General features: G+C 37.6%; 1 protein-coding gene across 4 annotated transcripts in view; it reads left to right on the forward strand.

Annotated features, from left to right (window-relative positions):
• Positions 1-725: 725 nt before the first annotated feature.
• Positions 726-16,089, forward strand: part of LOC120103791 (calcium-transporting ATPase 1, plasma membrane-type-like) — a 15,460-nt gene continuing 96 nt past the window's right edge. The window contains exons 1-5 of one of the 4 annotated variants that reach the window (XR_016396162.1): positions 726-959; positions 1,676-1,932; positions 3,528-3,586; positions 15,511-15,682; positions 15,788-16,089. The exon at positions 15,788-16,089 is cut by the window's right edge and continues 96 nt beyond it. Coding sequence is in view for 1 of the 4 variants with exons in the window: in XM_089924791.1 (XP_089780917.1) it covers positions 10,418-10,456; positions 15,511-15,682; positions 15,788-16,089 (513 nt within the window). In the remaining 3 variants the exon portion in view is untranslated. The other 3 variants (XR_016396161.1, XR_016396160.1, XM_089924791.1) reach the window with 3 other exon arrangements.

Consider the following 16,089-nt stretch of genomic DNA (forward strand, 5'->3'; position numbering starts at 1 on the left):
ACTCCGAGCCCTTGTCCCCTTCTCCCCCAAAAATTTCTACCTCAAAATCCTAAAGGCCAACTTGGATTCTTACTAGCAGGCACTGAGCCCTAGGAAACCTACAACAGTGGCAATATCGGAGGAAGAGGAGATTGGATTGCAAAGAGTTCTACAAGCATGGAATTGATCTGGCGGTCGGAAGCGGCTCAATATATTTGGGGCCCAAGGCGAACTCACTAAGAGGGGTTTTTTTTCTTTCTGTTTTGTCTTGGAGGCTTTCCCTGCAGTGGGCCAGCCTATATTGAACTCACTAAGGAGGGCTTTTCTCCTTTCTGTTTTGTCTTTGAGGTCTTTCCTGCCGTGGACCTTCTTTGGGCCAGGGCCTTAGGCGACCGCGTCAGTCGCCTAAGAGTTGGGCTTGCCCTGTATGGAGCTCAACTTTAGGATCACCTTCTAGTTTCGAAGGAGAAGAGACAAAAGGAGAAGATGGATTTGGCTTGGGCTAGGTCGATTTAAACCGAGCCCTATCTATTTAAATGAAGGGGCTTGAATTTTAGATCTGAGCCGTTCTACCGGATTTAAGAATCAGATTCAGATCTGTCTGAAATGCTTTGCATTTGGATGTGTTGGACGGCCTGCACGGCGTTTGAAAAGGCCCATCGACTATGTAGGTGAGATTGGGCCATGAGGTATTTGTTACTATAATTAGAGTAAGGGAATACGCGTCTATACCACGTCCCGAAATTTAAACATGGGACGGCAGTGTTTCCTTTATTAAAAAGTATTACAATTTTAACATTTTTTTATTTTAATAAGTTGAAAAGTTTTACGCCGTTAGATCGAAAATCCAACGGTTATGAGGGCCTCGGTATTGCTTCCAGAAGAACAAGTCTCTCCTCTCCCCCGCTTTGCATACCTCGGTCCTCGGGTTTCTGCGGCCTATCGACTCTGAGACCGGAAGATCGCTGCAGGCTTCAGAGGTCATCTCTTCCGCTCTCTTTTCTATCGATTTTTTTTCCCTTACTGATTCTATTTTACTTCGATCGCTCTAAGTATTTGTCTTAATTTTGTAATTGCTATAATTGCTTGATTGATTTTGTTTGGATTTTAATGTGTTTCTCTTTGACCCGATCTTAACCTGTTGCTTCTTTGATCTGGATTTCTATTTGGATTGCTCTTGGATCCGGTTTAGATCCATGAGTATGTATTGGTGATTCTTGGTTGCTATGAATTTCCTTTTTCTTTTTGCGAGGAGAATCCTAGATGTGATTCCTAAATGCTAGAGTTTTCAGTTTTTATTTTAATTTTGTGTCTATTTGTTCTATGTTTTGTTTGATTCTGTTGGTTTGTATGGGATTTCTTAAAGACCCCAAGGCAAATAGAACCCGTAGGAAACTCGAGTTCCTTTTGGATTTCCATCTTGATCAATGACGACCGCTGCATTGTCGTCATATCGTATTATCATGCCGTTGTCATGTTTGAATTCTTTTGGCGAAACGACACTGCATTTATGTCAAGCTCTATAATTCATAGTCTCAAATAATATTTTGCTTTTAAAGTACTTCTAAAAGGTGCGTGCAGTCCCCAACCAAGTATCATTATGAATTTTTTCTTGCAGTGAATGGGTTCGGTCGCTTTTAACTTAGGTTTTTTCTTTTTAACATGAAAATTATAACTATTTATTTCTTATCATCAGCAGGATGGAGTAACAGAGTGCTACTTATGGTGTTACACTGAGTGGATTTTCTGCTGAGATCGTATCGTGAAGGACTGGAGAAACATGTCAGGACAGTCAATATCATTACCTGTCCATTTGAAAGCAAATCAATTTTGGGGATTGATCTTTATTGCATTTGGGTTCATTTCATTTGTGGGATTTTCCTATGCTGCTATACTATCCAAGCTTCTTCCACAATCTGAGAATATATTTTTATCTGCCATTCAGAGTGACAGGTATGAAATTGTAGAAGATGTGCATTTACTATCTTATCATCTTAGATTGGTCCTGAAATTAGCATTATCTCACTAGCCATTTGAATGCCATTATTTTGGATATGGATAATTCATTGTTGAATATTGAAATATGAGTATCGTCTGTTCTGCTTGTACACTGTGAAAGTGTATGGATGCCTCATTGTTAAAGTCTATTTGAAATAGCGTGGTATGCCATGATGTTTGGGCTTGACTTAAAAGATGATTTATTGTCTAGCATCAGATATATTTTAAGAACAGGATTGGCAACTAGTGACTTCAACTGTTGATAAGATGTGTTCAAAATGTTATATCTCCTAAGACAAATATAGGGAAGAAAATACTGCAAAGTTATGTGGATGGGAAGTTTGCCAATGTCTGCAGAAAGAAGTGGAGATGTAACGATTTTGTACACCATGGTTTAGAGCAACTGCTGCGGCCGCATGTTGGGGACCTAATGTTGGACAACAAATCTTATTCTGTACACCATGGTTTAAAGCAGCTGCTTGCCCCATTTTGGGGACCTAATGTTGGACAACAAATCTTATTGGCCCTTATTTGGACTGCGAAGGTCACAAATATCAAAATTTGGGCCTGCTGTTTTTCTGGCACGGCATATGGTTTTTCTCATATTTTTAAGGCAGATTTTAAATCATAAGAATCCTCACATATTCAAATAGTTGGTTCTCCAACCATTATTTATTAAGGCAGATTTTAGTGATTTCAAGCGACAAATCTAAGGAGGAAAAGGGCAACCAGAATCTGAAGATTCCGTTGCTTTTATCTTCTGACATGCAGGAATTAGCTGTTTGGCTGAAAAGCATGCATTTTTTTTTGTCCTTATCTTTTATCCTATGAGAGGACTAAAATGACTCAGACTCTTGATTTAATAGAATGAGTCTCTCTTTAGTATGTAAGGGACAGCTTTTTTTTTTTTTTGCAGAGAGTCTAGATAAAAAGCTTCGAGTTTATTCCCCCTCCTTCCTCTTCCTCCATTTATTTCTCTTAATTTATTTATATTTTTCCTCTATCTTCTCTATGCTGCCTTTTCTTTTGTCATTTTCCTCATCTTTACTTTACATTGTTCTCAACCGTCCCCATCCTGCACGGGCCCATGCTTCCTCTTTCTTTTCTCATCATTGGATCTGAAACATCATCCACCCAATTTGCTTGAGGGGTTGTTTCATATATCGTGATTGGATTGCTCATCTTATGAGCAATACTTATTTATCAAATGATTAGGAGAACAGTTACAGAGAACAGATTTTGTTGTTATGGAATTACAAATAACGAGGAGAAACAATTACTGAGAATCAATTTTAATGACATAGGATGAAATCTCAGAACTTGTATGCAGAAAGGTGAATCAGTGTATTAACATAATACATCATGCTTATCTTCTCATAATAAAGGTACATTTCTTACCTCCTTTGGTTAATTTGCAATGCACTTACCCTGTTATATGCAACTGAATGCTGCAGCTCCATTATTGGTTAATATTTTGTTAATGCGGTTCCTTTTTAGCAGATACTACTGCCTACTGGTCCCCTTGACACTACCTGTACTTGTCGTGGCAGTGTACTTTCATTGGCTCAGCATGAAGCTTTTCAAGCATGCATAAAATTAGCTCCATCAGGTCTGATGGTTCTCAATAAATCTTGTTAGTTCTAAATACTACTGAGTTATATAGTTTGCCAAACTGCTGCCTTGTTAAACGTGCTTCTTATGTCAGTTATACTGGTCCTTACTTTTGTGAAGCTTTCTAAGTGTTAAAAGTGGCTACAGAGTGGGCCATTCTTGCAATTAAAACAAAACTAAATCCAACATCAATAAAGAGTCATTGTCTATAATTACAGCTCTATTTTTGGAATTCTGTGACCTCTTCAATGCATTCTTGCAAGGGATGTACCCAGACATCCAAGTATTCCATAGCTAAAGGTGGTAGATCTTGTGTCACATTTTTGCAAAACCCTGATGAGATTCAAACCCAATGAGTACCCTGATCTGTTGAGACTTTCTTGCATTTTTGGTTGGGATGACTAACCAGAACCTCTGGCCAGGCAAGTACCTTAAACTGGAAGGAGCAAGAAGCCCCAGTGGAAAGAAATTCAGATCTCACCAGCTAGTAAATTTCTGTGTCTCATCTTCTGTATGCTTGGAAGACAGCAGTGTCAAGGAATTTATTTCGATCACTCAATGGGTATCATTTGATTATTGTTCAAGTGTAGATCTGATGCTTGCTTACATGGATACATGACAGTTATGCAAGGTTTCGTCACATGGACTCCAGTATCGGAATCTGAAGCTAACAGATTATAGCTGCAACTACAATATTTCCTCATCATCTCTTTGATAAATGGACATCCAAAGGAATTTGGTAGTTATATGGTTGGTAGATTTAGACCTAGTTTGATATTGCTGTAGATGGTAGAGCTTTTGTGCAGTAAGCTTTTAATAAAAAAATGTTTGCTATTTGATGACTATATCTCTGAAGTGCTGTGGAGCTTTTATATCTGTTTAGTAACAAAATAGGATTTTAAGCAGGCTGATTAGTTTGACTAGAGAAGGATCTACCAACAAACAGTTGAACTAGATCATGGATCCTGGGACAAAGTCAGGAACTACTTTTCAGGCAGAAATTCTAATTTTATGAAACCTCATGGTGAAGTATGGTATCTTTCCTAATTTTGGAAATTTTCTTAATCCATAGGCTCTGAGGTAGGGTAAGGTAGGTATTGTGTGGATGGTTGAGTTTATTGATTAGTTGAGTTCTTAAGTGTGTATTCTCACAAGCCATGGCATACTTGTTTGATTGACAGAAAATGTTTTCTTTGTGAGATCGGATGAATGATGAGTGCAATACTGCAATTCAAGGGGTTGGTATGATACATTGCAAGTGGTTGAACATTGAGTTGCGAGACAGCACGTGCTTGAGCAGTAAGTTGGGAAGCCAAGAACTTCTTTGTGAAGCATTTTCCACCAAACAGTCCATGCCTTCCTCCTTTATATCGCAAGGAAAGACTGTTATTACATGAATAATCTGCTTTGTGAATAAAGTAGATATAATCCAGGGTGAGCCTTGTGCTGGCCAAGTAGATCTAATTATAAATGAAAAAGGAATACTTATTCCAGTTAAACCTGCTTATGCCAAGAATAACCAGGAATATGAAAGGTAGCTATGATTTATTCCTGGTGTAAGGCCCCTGTTTATTCTTACATCCAGCCCTGTGCCTAGATTTCTTTGCAGAAATTTAGCCGACAAAAATAAGAATTTAAAAGGAGGAAGTATTTGTATTTCACTTCTTTTTCTTGAATGAGATGCAATCCTAAAATATTTAAATGCCATCAAATTGTCATAAAGGATCTTAAAACTATAACCACTTAGTAAGCTTCATGCCAATGAACAAGATATCATCCTGGATGCTAAAGCTATCACTCAGAATCCTCGAACCAGCGCAATGATAGTGAGGCATTTGATCCATCTGGTTGCTTTTTTCGTTGGTTTATCCCTCCTCATTCAACTTGGATTAATCCTCCTTTTTCCCTTCTCCAGCTTATTTTATTTCTTCCATCTCCTTTTGTTTTCCCCACTTTTTTGAGACAAGGAGGGGCTAATCTTCTCTTGCTATTTGATATTCACCCCACCCACCTAGGTTGGAATATGGGCACCTAGATAGACTAAAAAGCTCACAGAACCATGGCTTTGTTAATTGGGAGACTTATTACTCAGATGACAAGAGGTGATTATTCAAGCAAGAGCTTTAAAACATTTCCTAATGTTGAACTAAATTCAACTAAAGAAAGCAAATGTCCATAGTCCTTGGAGCATCTAGTAAGAGGCTCTATTAGCAAATTAGTGTAGACCTAGTTTGCAACTTTTTGTTTGCTTTTTTTTTTGTTTAATAATATTTTTTTAATAAACCATCTATATTTGTACTCCTGACCTGTATGAAGAGCTAGCCTAAAAGTTGGAAGATGGGTGCCAACCATTCAACCAAGGATTTATTGGCCAAACTAAAGATCTTTTGTTACCCAGAAGCCCACGGAGCGGTGAAGGGAACAAGATTTCTCTCTCCGAAGAAAAACGTTCCTTCATTATATAAATATATTTTATTTATTTGTAACGGGGATCGCGGATCACGCGCAGTGAGAACGAAAGAGCTGTGTGATAGGCAAAGGATTCCACCAAGAGAGGATTGGAGGAAAGAAAGTAACCTACCATTGGCACTAGCAGCTTTATCGGGGAAATCCAATCTCATTCTCTAAGTGTCTTTTTTTTGCCAGTTCGTTTTTCCTTCTATCTCATATCAAATAGAAAAAAGATCTTACCATCAATATTTTTTCATGAAAGAATTTCCGGGGGTGAGTTGAAATATGACAATCAAGGAAGCCCAACGACCATGATCGAAACCCAGCCACTGCCGAATCACAATGATGCCAACCTCCGAAACCCTCCAGTTGCAACCGTTGGGGCTATATCTGTTTCCCCAGTCTCAGCTTCCGAATGGTTTCGATCTTCCCCGTCGTCTTCTACCTATTCGTGGTTATGATGTTCAATATTCAAATAGAGGGCTGACGCACCGGGAGGATAGTCATAGATAGGGAAAGGGAGATCGACCAACCATGGACGGAAAGCAGAGGTCTCAAAAGGGTTTTCTTCGAACAAATGTCAGGGAGCCCTATCTCAGAAATGCAAGGACAGATCCCACTTTCTTTAATCGAGCAGGTAAGGGATCGCAAACATCTTTTCTTTTCAGAGATTAGGTTTTCAAAAGATATCCCAACTTACTTATAGGGGGTCTTAGGTGTAAGAGAGATAAGGGAGTGCTTTCCAAGCACGACTGGTATAAGGCTTCGCCGTTTGAGAACCCCTTCTTTCACCTTGGTGAAAGGAGGCAAGGTAAGGCTTCGCCGTTTGAGAACCCCGTTAAAGACCTCTTACACCTAAGACCCCCTATAAGTAAGTTGGGATATCTTTTGAAAACCTAATCTCTGAAAAGAAAAGATGTTTGCGATCCCTTACCTGCTCGATTAAAGAAAGTGGGATCTGTCCTTGCATTTCTGAGATAGGGCTCCCTCATGGCATTCTTGCTCTTGCATTTCAAAGTCGAATCGGGAATCTATTCTATCCTTAGGCTAATGGTTTGCAGGCCATTTCTCTTTCAATCTTATGTCGTGAGGGATGTGACCGATGTTAGGTCCATAATATACCAAAGCTTTTGGTGTTCTATGATTCACCTCCGAATAATGAGTAGGTAGTTCGATCCTTTTGATTCTTATCTTCCTAGTAAACGGGGAAGTGAGGCTTTCCAAGCCGAACGAAACGAAGACTTTCCATTTCAAACTTGTAACCAATCCCCCCGAGGGGGACGAGGCCATAGGCCGAAGGGGGGAAACGAACCATAAATGGAAGGTAAGTTTCTCCGATCGGAGTTGTGTCGGAGAAACTTTCACTTGTAAGGACTCCCCCCGAGGGGGTTGGGGGGGAAATCGTCGGACCAGGGAGGGAGTCTCAATCGATCTTTTCTAGGATTCCAACTCAGGCCACGCACGGAGATTTTTCCAGTTGAGGGCTCGGCTCCCCCGACTCTTAAAGGTTAGGTTACTACCTGCCTCTACGGAAGAGGTGTACTTTGTACCGCCCGGAGGTCATATAGATCGGAACCAGGTCATCATGTCTTTCTGACGTAATCTCTCTCGAGCCTCTTGAAGAGAGCAGTTGTGAAAGCCCTGGCTTTCCAACCGCGCCAGATGCGCGTGCTCGGGCTTTGATTCGCTTTTCAGAGAATGGAACACATGGAAGTGCATAACATACCAGGCGTAAAAGTAATGACCAGGGTAAGGGGTCGAGTGTTCATGAATTTTGGAAACCTTCTTTGTATGCTTCGCAAACCTGCTACACAGCGTGGCAATCATTGCAGGGCATAAGGCCACCCCTGTCTTTGTAGCCATCCGAACCGATTGACTTATCTTTCCGGTCAGGTCGAGACACTGCTTCCGAATCCATTGATTCCCAATCCGTAGCTGCTGCGCCATAGTTGATCCCAGTCGCCTTGTCTTTGGCCCCCTCCTTCGACCGGCTGCATCGGCGTAATAACGTTGTCCCCTAAGGTGCTAGTGGCGATACCTACAGAACACACTAAGGTAGCTCAAGTAGTCCCCACCAAGGAATTGTTCTGGGGGCAGGAAGATTGCTGTCACGTAAATGTCGAAAGCGATTCCTCTTCTTCAAAAGAAGACCTTGGGTTCCCCGAAGCTGTTCTAGAGTCGGTAGCTTTAATTGCTCGTGTTGAATCAGCCGGGAGTGACAGCGATTCGGCATCGATTTGGTGGGAGTAGTTCTACTTCTCTTTTCCTACGGCACAGCAATTGGCCTACCGAATTTTACCTAACCTCTAGCCGAACGTAGTTTGCGAGTTGGGTCATTGACTTATTGGCCTTTCATCGAAGAGATCGCGCATGGGGAGTGAACCTTTGCTATTTCTATTTAGAAAGAGAGTGTATTCTTTTCTTATTCCAGTCACCTTCTTTCTGATGCGGGTATCCAATCCCGCCGCTGAGATGTCCAGCGGAATTTTTATTCTTTTTGCTTTTCTCAATGCGCAAGTCTCCTTACAAGTCTCCTTCTATCCAATGATCAGGTTTTGCTCTTTCATGTCATGGTTAAGGTGATACATGTGTAATGGGAATTAAAATTCAAATGTTGATTCAGGTTGGCCTTTGTTGAGCATTTCTTTTCTACCTGAATATGCATCGGTTTGCACTCTTGTTTCTTACTTTTCTCATCTTTGAGCCTGGTCTAGTTAAGGTTGAATATGCGTAGACCAAGCCTACCGATTGTTAAATGTTAGCGTTCTAGGTCAAGTTGAGTTTTACCACGTTACAATTCAAATGCGAATAATGTTGTGGGGTTATTATGCCTTGATGTTTATTGTACGCAGGCTAAAGTTTTTCTTGAACAAGGTGTTTAAGTTGAAAAGAAATATTTTTTTCAAAGAAAAAATTTCAACTCTTGATTTAACTGTGGTTTAATAGTTATTATCCGGTCCTATTTCATGTATTTGTTTAATCCTATGGTTGGAATTAATTCTTTCTTGAATGAGGCGCTTAAGTTGAAAAGAAAGTTTTTTTGTTTTTAAAAAAAGAAATGACATTTTGATTCTTGATTTGAGTGTAATTTGGCAATTACTCTCTGATCATATTTTGTTTGTCTCTTTAGTCATGGTTGGAGTACTCTGCAAAGAATACCGGCTCTCGACTACTCATACATGCCTATATGCTCATCCCTTCTCTACTCTTTTTCCCGTGCTGATTCTTGGTGTTTAGTCATTTGCCTAAGCCCCATGAAAATTGAATTGATAGATCACACACATGAGCATGTTCTCATCCATAGGAAACACTGTATAACCATTGTTTAAAGCTTTTGGCAAATAATGGCTGTATTAGAATTCTCATGGATGTTTCTTCTTGTTTAATCTAAATCATCCACTTTAGAAAAATATTTTAATTGAAAAGTTTGAATTTTTTTTTTTTTTTTTGGGTGGGGGGAGGGGGGATGAAAGAGTAGGCTTTATGTAAAAGTAATTTTATTCAAAATCTTAGCAATAGAAATAATCAACACCAAAGGGAAATAGGGAGAGCAAGCTTAGCTTGTTTATGGCAACAGATAAATAGGACACTTGTTTACTAAAAATGATAAACAATTATAGCACACTCTAATATCTGTATTTAAGTCTTGGATTATCTACTATACTGGAAAAACACCTGGGACTATGACTTTGCAAACAAACTATACCATAAACTGGTCAAACACTCATGAAAGTATCATGTACAAGTTTAAGCCTCCTCCAGCCATCAACTTAATCAAGGGTGTGTTTGGATATTTGCAACTAGGTTTATATGAATCTGGACTATAAGAGGTAGCTCTTTTCTAGTGTTTGGATTGCTATAAGTTGATGAAATTCTTGTGGGTCAAACTACATTTGGAGGTCCATTCGCAGTATTTTGTTTTATAGCCAAATTCACCGAAGACAAGCTACTGCAACTAGAAAAATCGTTGGAAACATCTTTATGATGGGTTTAAATCCTAGCAAGGTTACTGGCCGGTGCAGACATAATTAATACCATTTTTGTAATACAACCAATTACATCTACAGTTATCATATACAGGCAAACAAATATGTGATGTTATTTTTCTGCAACTACAAAACCACTACATCAAGCATTGAAATTATAGTTGTAAATGGAGCAACTACAACCAAACATAATCTCATTTAAATGCATTTCTCAGTTACAGATATCCAAAGACTATCTAAATTATTATAATCTTGCCCAAAGGTGGTTCGATGTGCTCTTTTTTATCACGGATTTTTGCATATGATGAAGCACCATGTAGCCCTTAATGATGATGGGAACCCAACAACATTCTTGAATGATGCTTTTCTTGACTCTCATGTAAACACAAGCCATGATGCATCCAATTAATTGCCTCGTCTTCTACAATATGGTAAGTATTGTATATATTATTTTATTGTATATTGTCAAGTTAACATGCTAACATGTGATTGGAGCCAGTACTAAGAATAATTGTCATGTAGGGCTGGTTAATTGAACAGTTACAGGACAGATGCCCTTAAGCATTTCTCGTTAAAAATTCAGATAAATTCAAAATTATTTTCAACTATATCCTGCCAAGTTAGCACGCGAGAACAACAACATACTATACTGTTCAATACTCTTGCATTCATGCTTAGATGTCCCTCCTTTTAGTAACTATTGAAATAGTGATGTCTTGACAATGATGATGATGATGACGGTTACCCCCATCTATCGTACCTATCTCCATAATAGACTGCTGCTGGTGGGTCTACACTTATTTTCTAGCCTTTTATGTACTATATAGTAAATTATCAAATGTCATAGGCCACATGATTCTCTTATTAAAAAAGAAAAATACTGCATATCAAGCAAGCTTCCAATAACAATGTTACTACAACGATTCTCTACTAAAAATCACTATTAATCATTAAAATGGCTACAAATTTACCTTATATTATTAATTTGGATTTTTTTGTAGCACTGAAATTTGTATTTGGATCCTTTCTGATTTGAATTTGCAATGACAACCATTTATATGTTGCACGATAGCCATGATTGGATGATCTTACACATTTATAAAGCATATTGTAAAATAATGGGGCTGATGCAATTACAAACACCATGCAATACATGGACTGCTATGTTTGCAGGTCATCCCTCTCTAGTTCAATGCCAAACTAGAGAGGATCCAAAGTCGTCACAAAATTAGATTGAATCTGTAGAATGCTCTCTCTCACATGAAGAGTATATATATTTTTTAATTTGTGTCATAACTATTAATATAAGTTATTTTAGTTCAAAAATATATTGAATTAGGATTTAATAAAAAGGAATTTTATTCATTATCTACCACTAGGGAAAATCAATGCCAGTAGAAAGGAATTGGAATGGGCTCCTCTTGTTTATTATTGCAGTTATATATTCTAATATGACGAATTATTTGTTATAGTGGCAAAAAAGAAACCATGACTTTATATACCAATCATGTAATACGTGGGTCAAATAGTTATAAAGATGTTTCTATTAGAAAACAATTTGACTTGGTTGATGTCTAGCATGCGATGATTGATGAGAGAAGTGCTGGGCTCTTTTTTATTCCTCGACAATGAGGACTTAAAATCTGTCATATGATTTAAATGTTTGACTATAACATTAGAGATGTGTTGAGGTAGTTTGTCCCTGAACTTTTGAAAATTATTTCGTGCTTCATTCATATGATAATGATCATTTTCTAAATTAGAATAATAATTATCATATGAATCATATGCTTTTTATGATAATTATCATCATAGAAACAATGATCATAATAAATGAAGAATGCAGAATGAATTGAGAAACACCATGAAAAAGTGAGTAAGAACTACTAGATAAATTCTAGGGTATGTCGAACTTACACTCTAGAGAAAAAAAAAGAAAAAAGGTACATTGGATAGCCTTAGAAGCCTTGTCCATTTTTCTGAATATCCATTGAATGTGTATAGAGCGTGAGGGATCATGAATGGAGCTTCTCTTCCTTCTTATAATGTAGATTGGTAGTTATCTCCATGAATAACTATGATCTTTTATTGTTTGCGCTAGTATCTTCTTATGGGTGGTTGCCGATTGTTCTCCTATATGGATAATTTTTTTGTGTAACTAACTTTCTCTAGGTAGTTAACTCCAGCAATAAACTACCCATGTATTGTCTTTTGTGTAAATAACAAGTGGCTAACCTTGATCCATCCAATTGCTAAGATATAATTGATTAATAAAAAATCTTGGTTGATATAATTACCGACCACTTTTTTGTAGTTGGTTGATGATCCATTAATTTTTAAAAGGTAAGTGCAGTTTTGTACCCTTTTTGAATTTCAACCGCAAGGTTGTTTGGAACTGAGCAAATGAGTTTATATTTCAATTTAAGTTACATGTATTCAGAATTGCATGTAGCTTAGTAACAGATAGGTGATTTTATTATATTTGAAAGGCCATTGCTGGAGATGATGTTGTTATAATTGTCTTTTAGTTTGAAAGGCTAGAACTGGAGGTTTTATGTTTAATGAAACAGCTTGGTTACAAGAAACTACAAGAATTGCAGACATCTGGAAAATTAAGATAATGAACTTATCCTATTTCTCGTGTGCTTTTTTGCTGGATATAGTTTATGGTTCTTGCATATCATTAAGCATCATATAACCCTTGTGTTTGGAACCCCTAAACCCTACATGAATAATGCTTGTTTTAACTCTCCTTAGGCACAAGCAATAACACAGGAATCTTGGTCCAAACTAACTGCAGTTTTTTTTGTGTGCAACCATATGGGTTTTGATTTCAGCAGTCAAGAGTGGTTAAGCTTTAGGTTCATCAGTTGCAGTGGATATCCTACAAAAACCAGAATTATCAATTAATATTAGGGGAAAATATGGAGAAAAATGAAATTAACAGAACTCAACTAGGACTTTATCCCAAACTAGTTGAGGTTGGCTACATAAATCCTTTTTCTCCATTCCGCTCTATTTAGGGCCATGCTTTCTGAAAGATGTTGAGATGGAGAACGATAAAATAATTCAAAAAAATATATTAGAGATCATTCTAAAGTATATTATTTTGTCTATGGACCTTTGGATGTATTGCCTCACTGAGTTTACACTGAAACGTTAATTTTTTAAATAAGATATTAATTTTCAAAAATATCTATAAAATTTAAAGAAATTTCATAAGTAACTTGTACAATATGCAGACCCATAATTTAGTTTTGGCTTAAATCCTGGAACTGGCCAAAGTTTGTGTTGATTCTAGTCAAAATTGAAATATCCTGGTTTTGGTTCCAGAGATTTTGGTGAAACTTTGAACCGTGTTTGGAACAATTCCATGTAAATATAATATTGTAAATTATCCTATATACTTGTGGTGATTTTCATTTAACATATAATTTCTTTTTTTGTGCCATACATACTCACATTCCGAACTGTCTTCATAATATCAATAGTAGAAATGAGCTAAAAATTCATGACAAGGATACACAGATGCATAACTATGTTTGACAAGAGATTCTGAGTGGTCCTATATATTCCTTCGGTTTTATAGGAAGCTTGTAGATTTCTACTGCAATGAGAAGCTTCAATACTATCATTTACCACAGTTTCTAACCTTTGGCCTGAAACAGGACATACTTTTCTTCTCATTATTCTGTCCATTGGGCTTTCTAATTCCTAAAAGAAAACCGAAATAATCAACAAATAAGATAATCAGACCATCTTGAACTGAAACAATAGGCTGCTTAAGATAGTGAGACAGGTTTAAAAAAAAAAAGCAGGCTAACCTATACTTCATGTACCAAGCTGTAACTGTATGTTCTGTATTGCTTTAATAAGCAGCTGGTGGATGAGATACTATAAGATAGGATGACTGCTGCTTGTAAATTTCTGTGGCCTTAGGTGCTTGAAAAGTCTAACAATCTAAGTTAATGATAACATGGCTCATGAAAGACATTTACGTGTAATCTCGTAAAAGAATGATCTTGCTAATTCTTTGACTGCTATATGGCTGCAAGTGTGTTTCCACATTAAAGGGTTTGAAGATGCACCCGTGGTGTTTCTGAAAAACAATCTACATGCTTTTGTAGGATGAACGGATGAAAGGTCACTTAAGGTGATGAGTATGGGTGAGGAGCTCTATAACATGCTACCACATGTTTTAACTTGAAATGAATGAGACATAGATTGACAGGCCTTGTTATATAGCATTCAGAGAACAGTGTTTTCTGGTTCCATATACCCTGTTATGAGTTCAAGCTGATTGCATTTATTTGAGAAGTTTGGATATGTTGAAGAGCAGCAAGGTTTTGTGATACCATAATGGAGTTGCTAGTGGCATGTAGGCCTACTGTTTTTAAGGGTATCTGTCATGGTACGCTACACCGCACCGAATCATATGGTACAAGACGTACGACACCGGTAATATGGTATGCGAGGCGTATCGACATTGAGTACACCAACCTGCCCCCTGTACCGGGCATACCGACACAATGACAAAGTGGCACTGATACGGGGCCTAGTATCGAGACGTGTACCTTGGTATCTGTTATTGTGTGCATGCATGCGTTATAGCTATGGGGTATATTGTTGTATCGGCAACATAATTGCTTGGGTCTAATATCGGAGTATCTCATTGAAGCTGTAAGCTGTTATTGCTGATATAAGAGATATTGCCTGATACGATTGCTTTCCTTTTGCATATGCACTTTATGATGCCAATTTTTTAACTATTATTACTCTTACAAATTTTTTTTATCAAATGTTCCTTTTGTGTCTGCGTGTTTTGGGAAGGAGGATGGTGGGTTAAGTTGATTGTATATATAACCTTTGCATTTTATAAGCTTCTTGATTTGTAAATAATTTAGAAAGTTAAGAAAAGATGGTAAGAAAGCTTTGAGAATTTGATCTGTTCCTGGAATGACCTGAACATTTTCCTTTCAGAATGCAGTCAATAATAAGTTACACAACATTCGACTAAAAATCCTGCTGTGAATTCATGTCAGAACTTCGTTAACATTGTTGACATGTCCCTATTTACCCAACGTAAGCTGATAATGTCATAACAAATGTTAGTAGCACTCTAGAAAGCAAAAATGTTTTCAAGTGCTCAATATACCTGAAAAATGATGAAAATCATCGCAGTTAATTATTAGATTTTCAACTTTTTAATGAGGATGGGCAGAGGACATGCCCATTCCATATGAAAATAAAGTGAGAATTCCTTATTGGTTGAAAACTGAAGCCTCAAAATGGTTCATCCGAGCTTTTGCTCCTATGTGATAATTGTCGGTCCAGTACAATTGTGAAAATTCTAAGTAACTGTGACGCTGAAGCCTTGTTCTTCTATCTTTAAATTAGAAATTCTTGCTGTGTTATTATTACATTAATAATTGCAGCTATTTTTAACTTCTTTATGCTATTTCTTCAACCCGTATGTTATGCATAGGTAGCAAAAGGGAGTGCTGATGTGATCATAGTGGATGACAACTTCACTACCATTATAAATGTAGCCAAATGGGGTCGTGTGGTTGACATAAATATCCAGAAGTTTGTACAGTTCCAATTGACAGTTAATGTGGTTGCTCTGATGGTCAATTTTGTTTCTACATGCATCCCAGGTACACCAAATCCTCATTGGAACTCCTTTCTTGCCGTCCTTTTTAGGGACTCTTAAGTTGTAATGCCTTTTAAATCACTTTTTTCTCATGTTATTTAATTCTTAGGGAGTGATCCACTTACTGCTGTCCAGTTGCTCTGGGTCAACAAGATTATGGATATGTTCGGTGCGTTAGCATTAACATCAGAGCCTCCAAGTGATGAACTAACGGAAAGACCACCTGATGGGCGGGGAGAGAACTTCATCACCAGGGTCATGTGGAGTAATATCATTGGCCAGAGTATATATCAGCTGGCTGTACTTGGACTTCTCATGTTTGATTGGAAACAACTGTTGAAAATCAGGGGTCCAGGTGGTGATTCAGTTTTCAATAATTTCATATTCAACACATTTGTGTTTTGCCAGGTA

The sequence above is a fragment of the Phoenix dactylifera genome, chromosome 8 (genome assembly GCF_051530095.1).
Source record: "Phoenix dactylifera cultivar Ajwa chromosome 8, Ajwa_hap1_PhDact_Kaust_v1.1, whole genome shotgun sequence".
In the NCBI taxonomy this organism is placed as follows: domain Eukaryota; kingdom Viridiplantae; phylum Streptophyta; class Magnoliopsida; order Arecales; family Arecaceae; genus Phoenix; species Phoenix dactylifera.